This window comes from Orbicella faveolata, unplaced genomic scaffold (genome assembly GCF_042242905.1).
Source record: "Orbicella faveolata isolate gen_17 unplaced genomic scaffold, um_ofav_v1 contig_4, whole genome shotgun sequence".
In the NCBI taxonomy this organism is placed as follows: Eukaryota; Metazoa; Cnidaria; class Anthozoa; order Scleractinia; family Merulinidae; genus Orbicella; species Orbicella faveolata.
In genome coordinates, this window is record NW_028301569.1 from 1,433,570 (window position 1) to 1,445,639 (window position 12,070).

The 12,070-nt window shown below is 36.9% G+C and overlaps 1 protein-coding gene across 5 annotated transcripts in view; it reads left to right on the top strand.

The window, feature by feature from the left end:
* The window catches only part of LOC110055695 (general transcription factor 3C polypeptide 1-like), a 282,425-nt gene that overhangs the window by 129,669 nt on the left and 140,686 nt on the right, over positions 1-12,070 (top strand). For 4 of the 5 annotated variants that reach the window (XM_089276241.1, XM_089276243.1, XM_089276244.1 and 1 more), the window contains exons 10-13: positions 3,797-3,844; positions 6,559-6,656; positions 7,359-7,423; positions 11,222-11,300. In XM_089276241.1, the coding sequence (XP_089132367.1) occupies positions 3,797-3,844; positions 6,559-6,656; positions 7,359-7,423; positions 11,222-11,300 (290 nt within the window). The remainder of the gene's footprint in view (positions 1-3,796; positions 3,845-6,558; positions 6,657-7,358; positions 7,424-11,221; positions 11,301-12,070) is intronic. The other variant, XM_089276242.1, reaches the window with a different exon arrangement.

The window sequence follows — 12,070 nt, forward strand, 5'->3', positions numbered from 1 at the left end:
CATAGCGTAATGAGGATTTAAATTAAAATATTAAATCAATGAAAAAAATCCCGATAAAGTAATTTGCCTGGGAACCGTTGTGTTTTTTCAGTATTAGTCACATGACCATGGGCGTGGCCTGATGATGTCATGACTAGTGTTGCTGATCATGAAAAAGTTAAAACACATGAAATAACTCTGAAGTACCTAAAAATGGTGAGGTTATATGAGAATAAATTCTCCTTAGCAACGACTCGAAAAGATCGGTGAATGGGCCCTTAAGGCTCTCATTTCATGGGAAATAGCATTACGAGATTTTTAATCAACGCTTGCCTCAACCAAAAGTGCATGATGCGTGACTGCAAATCAGTGTTAGAAATCAAAACTAAGGCAAGGTTCCAAGATTCCCCGATATTTTTAATATTAGTCTCATTGAGTTCTCAAAAGGTTAAAAATCAATAAATCTAATCAGTTAAGGTGAAAACATTTGCCAAGAAAAATTAAAACGCGTTTCAGTTACGTTATGAGATTCGTCATTTCTACACAAAATGTTGAATTTATGGCTACTTGCTCGAATTTTTTGTGCTTCTAAACTAAGAGTGCCCAAAACTTTTAATACAGATGTTTGTCGCTTAACCTTAGTACATTACACTGATAACAGTCATCATTCATGTAGAGGTCCCACTTTTGGAAAAAAATCTGTTTGTCTGGAGGCTATATTGGCAAAAATGCCAAAGACGTTTTTTAGAAGGTTCGGGAACAAAATCATAATTTTGCTTGGGTTTAAGATAAACGAGGAGTTTTTTGTTCTGTGGAAAGAAAAAAGAATTATCGCGTAATTGTGAAACTAGTGAGACAATCTCAGATAGTGCAGAGCGCAATTGATAGCTCTGGCACAGTAGTCCCATAAGTAATCACCCCTGCTCAGTTCACTTCTGGTTTGTGTCTACCTTGGTAGTCTGCTAGGGCTTTTCCCCTTTGCAGTGTGTGTGTGTTTCAAGGTTGTATTTTCATTCAAGGTCCAAAAATGACATACAAATTAATTACTACTGGTGTTTTACGTTGATTTTCGTTCATTTTAAATTCAATAATACGTTGAAGCAGCAAACGTGACAATTTAGCTCTTCACGCCAACTTTGTAACTTGATACTTTTGTTTTCCTCGCGAAGGCATGTAATATGAAACCCTTGTTTTCTCCAAAACACACGGAAGATGGGCTTGTTTTTTGGAGATGAATGAAAGAAAGTTAAATCTCTGATGTAGTGATGAACATAATGAAGAAACAGAACAGGAACGATGTTGTTTTACTGAAAATGTAATTTTTACCAATGAATAAGAACTAATTTAATTATCAGATAGTCACGAAATACCACTTTCTTTTTCTGTTGCCACCTTTGTTGTTAACAATAAAACAATTCAAAATTAACCCACAATGATATTGATGGCTGTGAAGCGTTTCAATGAAAAGTATTGAAGATAAACAGCGCTACTTGGCCGATATGAATGAGTCTCCTCAAAGACTGATTAAATTAATTTGCGCTTTCATTAGGTGACACAGAGTCTGCAGCAATATTTGAGCACTGTCCTGGTTTCTTTTGTCACAAATTTACAATTTGCAGCCACTAACTTGGGAACTTTTTGGTCTCTCATATGTTACAGACGTAGTTAAGGCAACAAATAAATAAGCCGCTAATGAGAAACTTCACATTTCCCTTCTTTATTTAAACCCTGACAAGCATACTATTGTAGTTTGAAAACAGCAGATGATGAACTGACCTGTGGATAATTCTAAAAGATACGTTTAACTTTTACACTAAAAAGGGACAAGTGGCGCTACCTAGTACCTGACATTACATGACATACAAAACCGCGTGGAAACATATTATATAACACTTACGATGCTAGAACGCATGCCTCTTACATGTTGGGTTCTACCATAAGGAAAACTACTCAACATTTGTTTGTTATCCCGTATGCAATGTATCCTCCACCTAAGACAAGAACGCTAACTGATCTGCACGTGCGTTTAGAGCAAATTGGTTTTGTTCTTAAGAGAATAGTACCACAAGGAGAGCAAGGGGTTACTTGAAACAAATATATAGCTTTGCGATGTTTACTTCTAACTGACGTAGATAGAACACGTTTTACGTAGGGTACACGTGTACCTTTCCCAGCTCACCCCCACCATTTCCTTGTCTCTAGAGTACTTAATTAATTGAAATTAATTAATTAAACAAACATTAAAGTTTACACATTAGTGCCTTAGTTCCATAGTGGCAGGCAGCCCCCAAAACCATCCCAATAGGGCATTCTGCACTAAAAATGGGTCAATGTTGAGTTCTATCATAAGGAAAACCACTCAACATTTGTGCATGATTCCGTATACAATGTATCCTCCACCTAATATAGAAGCCATGAACGGTAACTAATTTACGCATGCGTTTAGAGCAAATTAGTTTTGTTCTAAAGAGAATGGTACCACAAGGAGAGCAAGGGGTTACCTGAAACAAATATATAGCTTTGCGATGTTCAAAGCTAAGTGACGGCGATGGAGTGTGTTTTATGTAGAGTACACATGTACCTTTCCCACCCTACCCCCACTACTTCTTTGCCTCTAGACTAATTAATTGAAATTAATTAATTAAACAAACATTAAAGTTTATACCTTAGCGCCATAGGGCCATAGGGCCATAGCGCCTTAGTTCCTTAGTGGCAGGCAGCTCCCATAACCATCCCAATAGTGCACTCTGCACTAAAAATTAGGTCGTTTTGTTAAATGTCCGAGTTTTTAGCAAGCATCGCGTAACCACCAAAATTTAGGGTGTCAATTTCCGGTTTTGTGCGGTTTTTGACTTGCTTATAAAAGAATTCATCAAAAAATAAAGAAAGCGAATCTGGCGAAATAAAAGCCATTTTCATTCATTGCATATGTTGCTTGACTTGTGTAGAAAAAATGAGAGCAATCCATTTTCCGCCAAAATTTGAGTAGCCAGTTCTTACACGGACACGCTCTTAAAAGGTTTCCAGTGTATCAATGCTAATGAAACTTTGGAATAAAATTGTTAACATTATTAGGCATACATGGTTAATGTTTTAAAATAATCTATTAATTCGTTTTTATAGATTTTCAAAAAAGTGCTTAAAATCGAAAATTGCTCTAAATTTACTATGGAAGTGATGTTGACAAAAAAGTCTTGTTCTCAGGATCAAGAAAACACAAACCAACAAAACTTTCATGGCTTCAAGACAAAACTTCAAGACACATTTTGGTGTCTTTTGGAGCAATTTCATTAAAATAGTGTCCATCCTTCAGTCCATTTAATTTAATTAAACAAAAAGCATGGTTTGAAATGTGTTTGCAATTTATTCAAAATCCAACATACAGAATTTTTTTATTCTTGCATATTCCCCTTGCCATACATCATAATTTCAGAAATTGGCATCAGATTTTCTATAACAGATCTAGTTCGTACAAAATTCATATTTACCAATTTTTATATTTTTTGGTTTATCATTTCCATGGAAATATCAATTACCTTAAAAAACACATTCAACCAAACTTCAATCTTTTTCCAAAAACTGGTGTAATTTCCACAACGATGAGAGTAAGGGAAGATTGGTAAAGTCTCAGTTGAAAATGCTAGGTATGGTCCAGAAAAAACTATATCAAACCACCTTAAGGCCACATTCTTAACTTTGTAGGATAGGTTGTGATTTTCCATGCAAGTATTTTAAATTTGAATGGGGAGAACTTTGTATACAGAAAATCGAAAAGACTTCAAGTATATTAGCCATCATTTGCTTTTTATCGTACAAGGTATGGATGTAAAAGACAAGAAGCCACAGCAAAACACATCAGGGATAGGTATGTGGCAATTAACACCTTGTTTGATGCCTCGTGGTTTTGTAATGTTTAGTAACTGTGTCTAAGCCCAAGGTTAATTATTTGATTTCAAGACAATAAACCCATTTGTCCAGTCACTGATGGACCTTACAAATAGCTCTGTAGTATCAAAACAAGTTAGCCTGCGTAGCAAGTGTTTCTGTGGGGTTCAGAAGCAAAGAATTACAGCGTGAAAAATGGAGCGAGTAAAAGAGGGGGGAGGGGGAGGGGAAGAAAGGAAGGAAACGCTTACAGACAAACCCCTGGATTTTGAAAACCACCCACTTGGCCTTTCTGGAAATGCCAGATCCGCAAATCAGTTCGAGTGTTACTGCCTGTAACAAAAACAAACGACGGAAGGTCTTCTTGGAAAACTTTGGAATTTGGGCAAGAGAGGCTTCAAACATCTGAGAGGGAAAATGACGATAATCTTGACCAGTATCTGAATAAAGATAGTCTTCCCCTAGGCGGCCTCCAAGTCAAAGTTGTTTATAAAATCAACTCTGGAAATGTCCTTGTAAGGAACAGCTGCAAATTGTGTCACATTTGCTTCTGCAATAATGTGCAGGCTTTGAAATACCAAAGCATCGGCATTGCACTACAGGATTTCTACCATTCTGTTGAAGCTCATGACTAAATCCTTGTACTAAAAAATCCCATTCCTTGGTCTTTCTTTGCTTCCAAACCCCACAGAAATGCTTGCTACGCAGGCTAAAACAAGTCAAGGGTGTCTACCAATTATCTTCTGTTTTACCAGTACCTAAGTGGGGCACAGGTCTTCAGGAATGGATCTTTTTAGCCATACGGTGGCCATTTTGAATTCAATTGTTTGAAATAGCTATAATGGGATCCTCAGGGGGAAAATACATACTAATTTTCCCCTGAGAATCCAATAATATTCTATCGCTATTTGAAACAATAGAATTCAAAATGACCACCGTGTAGCAGAAAGGTCTATTCCTCACCACTCACTCTCCAGTGGATAGCCACTTGGCAGGCCTCCTCCCAACTCTTTCATCCCAGCTCTTGCTTCCTTTCCTTCTCAGCCACTCTATGCCATGCAAGTTGTTTTTGGTCTTCTAACCCTTCTTCTTCTCGGTGAAAGCCAAATCAATGCTCTCGTAGGATTGTCTCTGGACTGCATTCTCTACAATGCCATTGCCTCGTCTTCACTTTCTTGCTGACTGAGGTGACTCCAGACCTCTTGACTGGATAGTTCTTCATTTGAGATGTGCTGGGGCCACCTTGCTCCCAAGATCCATTTCGTACCAGGAACAAAGTAATAATTGATAAAACTTCGATTTCATGGTTTTCTCTAAATTATATATGACAGAGTTTTTTTTACTTGCTCAATGGAATCTTCTCGAGATTGTCATGTGGAAATAACAAAAATTGGAAATCATTTCTTCACTGCATTTTAGCCATCTCAAAACACAAAATCTCACTTCCCATTGGGTCAGACAGCAGAATTTCTCATTCATTCCAAATTTGCTTCCACAACCTCATAGCAAAACATCTTAGTTACTTTATAATCTAAACAATCCTAAACTCTTTTGTCATGTTCCTAAGGCATTTTGGAATGGCAAATAAAAGGGGAGACTTTTGATGCTGGCTTACTGCTTGTGACAAAATATAATTATTTTCCAATTTGGAAAAAAATTCTGGATTTGAATACAATTCTTGGATTTGCAAACTATTTTTGAATTTTTAGAAAGTTACAGTCAAACTTGTCTATAGCGGCCCTGTATTAAGTGGCCACCCTCTAAAAAAGCAGCCAGTTTTCAAAGTCCTGATTTTTCGCTCATACAAATGGTGTATTTGTTGCTTGTATCAGGCGGCCACCTCTATTTAGCAGCCGCGACCACCCTATAGCAGTCCTATGTTTGTCTTTCTTTGTTATTTATACTTATATTAAGTGGCCACCCTTGAACATAAACGGAGGCACATGTCATTTTGTGGGGTATTTTGTCATGTTTAAAATGCGATCCATCGTCACTATAAAGAACTAACATGTACAAAGCTACTGTAAGGTGATAATCGGCAGGTTAGTATCGTTAAAGCTTTACAGGTATCCGCAATGTGCTGAAGTACAGTACTATATCATTAGACCATGTCCAGTGAGTATTTTTAGAGATTCTGTATTAAGCGGCCAGTTCCTCAAGTGCTGAGGGTGGCCATTATATACAGGTTTGACTGTATTTGTGGATCCAATAATTTCATTAAGATTTGCAATAGTCTTTACCAGCCCTCCAACAACGATTTGCAAAAAAAAAAATGTGATTTAAAAGATTTTTTCCGTTCTGAGAAAATAATATTTTGGAATTGTCCTCTAATTGTTCCATACGCCTGTACGCCTGACTAGTCTCAAATCCCAACCCTTCCACAATTTAAATCAAGCAAGCAAGGAAGATTCTGCAGTGAAAAGCACATGGTATTACCGTTGGAACTCCCCATTATCCCACTCCCTCCCTCCCCCCTACATATCAGATAGAGTGTTGGCCAGTATAAGCTTGATTTTAACTTAGCCCAAAAATTCCAAAATACCAAAGTATGAGAGAATAAACAGTTATCTATGCCTACAGTATCTTACACAATGATGGACAATTATCACAGCTTTTATGACGTTGAATTACACTTAAGCTTAGCACCAGGCAATGGAACGTGTACATCTTATTTTTTGTTTGGTTTTGGTTCAGTTGAAAGGGTCACATACAGAAAGCTTAAGAGGAAAGCAATTATATTGGAATACCTACAAAAGGTGAAAGTGGTTGAAGGAACTAATCCTATTCAAAAGGTACCCCTCTTTATTGTTCTGTGCTATGTTTGGTTTGCAATTGTCCTTGCATGTTGAGCTTATACCTATATTTCTGCCTGATGTACTTTCACACTTACTGAACTACATATAGGGGTTGGACATATTAAAAACAATACAAAAAGATCACACCAAGGCCTTACTTTGAAGTTTATGTTTACTTAATACATTAATTTTCGAGGCTGTGAGGTTGCTTTACCACAATCATTATTCCATGGCAACTGCATGGCAGTTTAAGGATAAATTTGTAATTTTAATTTCAAATCAATCGGGAAACAGTGAACAAAGAGCTTCTTTGTGGTATGTACCACTGCAAAATCCTGTTCATTTTGTATGTAGTCCAGTTTTGAGGAAGCCAAGAATGATGAATAAAGACCAAAGACACATCTGTACTGTGTCAGTCTCAGTCTGAAATCAACTAATTATTCACAAGTTATAGTGAGAACATCAACTATATACCACTGTTTGATCAAATGCTTCAGACCTCTTGCAGGTATTTGTGAATATTTTAGTTCAGATTGAGACTAACACTGATTGACTGATTGATTGATTGATTGATTGATTGATTTGGGAAGAAAATCCAGTTATGTACCCATTTTATGATGAACTGCATTGTGAAAAATACTAGAACTATCAAAGAATTGTTTGATTTCAAAGTGCATAATTGAGCTACTGTATCTACAGGTTGTGATATCAAGTGAGGAAGAAGAAGGACATCAGGGACGAATTGATCGAAAGGTGCTATTCAGGTACAAACTAAGCAGCATTGATGCACATTAATTTTTGTAAATGTCTTTCTGTGGAAATTTAAAGACATTCACTTAAATGCATTACCTCACTGTTAAGAATTCTTTTCTCGCTATTATTTTAAATGCATTGAATTCTAAGCTAATTGAAATAAAGCCAAACCTCCCATAAGCAACCACCCAAAATGTCAAGCCTAGGTGATCACTTATGAGAGCTTAGACCATATTGAATCCAAATCATGCTTCATTAGCATAATAATTTTATGGTGACTGCAGAGACCTACCCCATGTTTTAAATAATTCATGTGTTTTATTTCATTTCACATTAAATTGTGGCTCTTGTACTACCCAGGAGTGAGATAATGTTACAACAACTTTGCTTTCCTTGTTATCCAATTTCCACTCTATTATCTGTCAAGTGGTTGCTTACCAGAAATTAAAAACAAAAGAAAATTTCAAACTTTTAGTACTAAAAGTGGTCATGATCGCTTAGGAGAGGTGGTCACTTACAAGAGGTTCCAAATATAGTGATTTGACTGTGAAACGTTTGGGATTTTGGAAAACTGGTCACTGAGGAGAGGTGGTCGCTTACCAGGGGTGGTCGAAATTGGAGATTCAGCTGTAGCAATACACTGCAAGCAAAGTATTTTTATGCAAGTCATTTAAGTATCTCATTGTAGGTAGTGTAAGTATCCAGTATATGTTAAATAACATTTAGTAATTGTATTGCAAATAGTTCTTTTCTGTGAATGAATTAAATAGAACGAAACCAATCTATCAAAATGTATAATATACCCATAAATTTTTGTTATATATTATACCAAATTGTTTTTGCCTTTTGACAAATTGTGCGCCTCAAAACACCTGTAAAAGGTTGGTCTATCCCTATTGATATTCTCATTGTTGGCATTCTCAGTTTGGAGAGCTGCAAAGGAGTTTGCGAAGCATCTTGACAAGGAAATATACATGCATAACTTATGCACTGGGAAGCAGAATTTCCCAAAATGTAAATGGAGGGAATGGCTATCTGATCAAGGGATGGTTTTACCAACAATCTGCTTCAAGTTGTTAAGAGTGCCTGCCTGTAAAAATCAGACAAATTCTTAATTTCGCAGCAAGGGTCAAAAATTCGATTTCCCTCATGTTCTTATGGTACATAGGTCAAGTCATGTGGCGCATGCTAAAATGTACGTCCAACCCGTAAATTGAAATTTGACCATGGATGGTCAAATATTTGCATTTTTAACGTACTTTGAAAAGCTCTCGCATCGCTCACAATCATTTGCTCAAAGAAATTTTTACAGGAATCTGTAGACCATCCTTCTGCGACTCAACCACCAGAAGCTTAATCCATTTGAAGGTTTCGCACATGGTGAAAATTAATTATATTCACGAAGTACTTTTACGTGAATAAAATACATGTCTTCGAAATTTAATTATTTTGCACCCAAAGAGACAACGCAACATTCCCTAAAATCAACCCAGTACACATTTTAAACATTGTACAAAAATATTTGAGTGGTTTAAAGATGGAAGAATGATGTGGTTTTGCATGCGAGGCTCTCAAACTTGTTTAATAAAATGGTGCGTCAAATGATGATTTTAACAGAATTTGGTAATTTGCATATTTCTTTGAAATAAAAGGATATTTTGCCAAAAAAATTATCCAGTAGTTTTTGTCATGCCCTAGCCTATCTGCCATGAAAATATGAGCGAAATCGAATTTTCGACCCTTGCCGAGTTATTTTCCATTTTTATGGACAGGGACTCTTAACAGCTACACATTAACTCATTAATTTTAAAAAAGGGTCAGCATTCTTGTCCCAGAAGCCACCTACTGCTCTTAGCCAGCTCATGCCAGTCTTGGTATGAGTAAAAGGTGTTTTCAGACATATGGTTTGATTGGCTGGATTCTTGGACTGAGATTTCCACCAATTCAATGCTGGTTTCCATCCATAAATATCAACTTGTTCATCTCTAATGAAAACCATTTGATCAAATCGCTCACAGAACATACAGGCTTATAGGGAGAGTATTCAATGAAGTCTTCAATAACAAAACGTGTGAATCAGGATGCAAAAAAACAATTTTCATGCTTGCCCTTTGGTCAAGCTGTAACCTTGATTAACTAATCTGAAAGCTTTTTTCACTAGCCCCCCTGTAATTTGCATTTCCTTGAATATTATTTTTCCCAAGAAATGTCAATTATCTGACAGACAAGTGAAAGATCCGTAATGACTTTCTTTGCATGCTGGTGAATGCCATTTCTTGCCAGAATTTTTCTCCCTTTTGAAATTGCTTCAGTTCTAAATGGACTGTAAATGGAAATATGGACTTTGTTTGCATGGGTTTAGGCATTTATTATTTTAAATTACCCCTAGTCTGTTCAAATCTGTTAAGATCTTTCGGTGGGTCCTGTAACTGAATGGTTTTTGAATGCATGAAGATGACATGTTGAGGAAATGTCAGTTGTTACACAAATTAATGAATGATGTTGTTAACTTTACCTTGAAGGTTAACACAGTGTTATTTCTTTTGGAAGTCAATGGTATTTAAAGAGACATTTTAAAGATGCAGTGCCCCTAAACAAACCATATTAACTTAAACATAATGATGCATCAATTTTTTGACATACAGTGGAACCCCGCTCTACGGACACCCACTTAATACGGACACCCTGATATTACGGACAGTTTCGTTTTCCCCGACGAAAAGCTCATATATTTTTTCTAAAATTAACCTGCTTATTACGGACACCCATTAATAGGACAACGGACACTTCTCTGTGTCCCGAGTGACAAACTCTTATACATCGTCAACCCTGCTTTACGGACACTGCTTGTATCTGTGCATTGTCTATTGTCACTGTCATGATTACGTGCTAATTAGAGATTTTGTATCCTGGTCAAATTATGACAGATTTCGGCGGGTTAGTACAATTTTATTACGAAATGAAACAGTGGCAAAATAGCATGACACATTTGACCAGTTCTTTCTTCCGGTGCATTACCCAGTCTGCAGTCCTTATATAAAGTTTTCTGCCTGATACACTTACACAAAAGTTTCACTTTCTTGGTCTTTCGCTACAGTCCTTGCTTGTAGCCTTCTTCCTCTTTGACGTCTTATGCTTGCCACTATCAGCATCGGCCTCCGTTCGTATTGCTGGGTTGTTGCCAATGTCTATTAATTATTCAAGTAAATCCACGTGCTTCCAAGGACCATCAAAGATATAAACACACGGTATTTCCATACCAAGGCCTCCACCCCGATTAACTGCTTTTCCACATACTTCAACTGATCCTCGATTAGTAGGCTTTGAAATAAAATGGGTGACTATACCAGTGCAGTTTTTGGTGTTTGTGAGGTGATATGGAACGTGGCCGATAACTCGACTTTCCTTTAGCACGGCAACTGCGTTTTTGTCCTCACCATTTCCCGGCTCTGGTTGCAAAGGCAAAATTTCACCGAGAGTGATACAGTTAATGATTTGTAATTTACAGTACAATTAAAGCGTTTTGTTGCTGTACAAGTGTCGGCCTTAGTGTTTGTATCGATAAAACACGTGTCCCTGACTTTTTTCCGAGGACCCCGGTTAATACGGACACCCCGTTAATACAGACATTTTGGCATGTCCCCTTGGTGTCCGTATTAACGGGGTTTCACTGTACCTGTTAAGTTTTGTGTTGTGGACCTACATTACGTGCAACAAATATTGACGGGACATGAACATGAATGTGAAATTCTGAAGCTGCTGTCCAGCAGAACAAAACCTGTAGCTAACTACAGCATATTTGTCAACAGGATCGTTGATGATCTTTGTTCTCAAGGATTAATCAAGAAACTGAAGACAGTGATTCACCATGGAGCTGCTTCACAAACGGTAACTTTTTTCAAAAAATATATGTACTCCAATTAAGCTACATGTCCAGGGCAAAAATCTGTTGAAGTTAATGTTAACATCTCCTGTGGGCATTTCCATGTCATTGATCAGGGACTTTTAATTTGTGCATGTTTGATATAATCTGCACAATAATTCTTAAGTTATGGATGGGAGATTCACTTGCTCCTTCCTTCACTTCTTCCTTTGCTTTCTGTTAGACTTTTGTGATAATATTCGCTGACCAATAATGTACACGGCTTTCGTGGTTATAGCAAAGTTTAAGTTATATTTGACCTGAAGGTAAAACGATTTCCCTTCAGAGTAATTAGTTTTGTGCTTTGCATTTTTGATGCAAGTACTCTAAATCTTACTGCAGAAATAATCTAGATTGAAAAGATTTTCACTCAAACATCTCTATGTATAGAGGCTATAATGTAAATGGCGCATTTCCCAGAAGTGTTCAGTTAATATGTCTGATTTTAAACTATTTAAGACAGTACATGCATTCTCATTGGTCGATAGATGTGGTTAGAGGAGTATGCAAACACGGTTGTGACATCACGCTTTCTGTGTTTCCCAGCACAATATGAAACCATTTCAAAGCCATCGCAAGACTCGCGATGTAATCTAACTCTCAACTACAAAAATTAATATTAAGGAATTCAAATGAAGAAAACTTTTCCAAGTTTTGATTTTGGGATTGGCCATCTCTTCCCCTCTGAGCGTGAGGAAAAAAAGCAAAAGAAAGAAGAACCACAGCGCTTTGCATG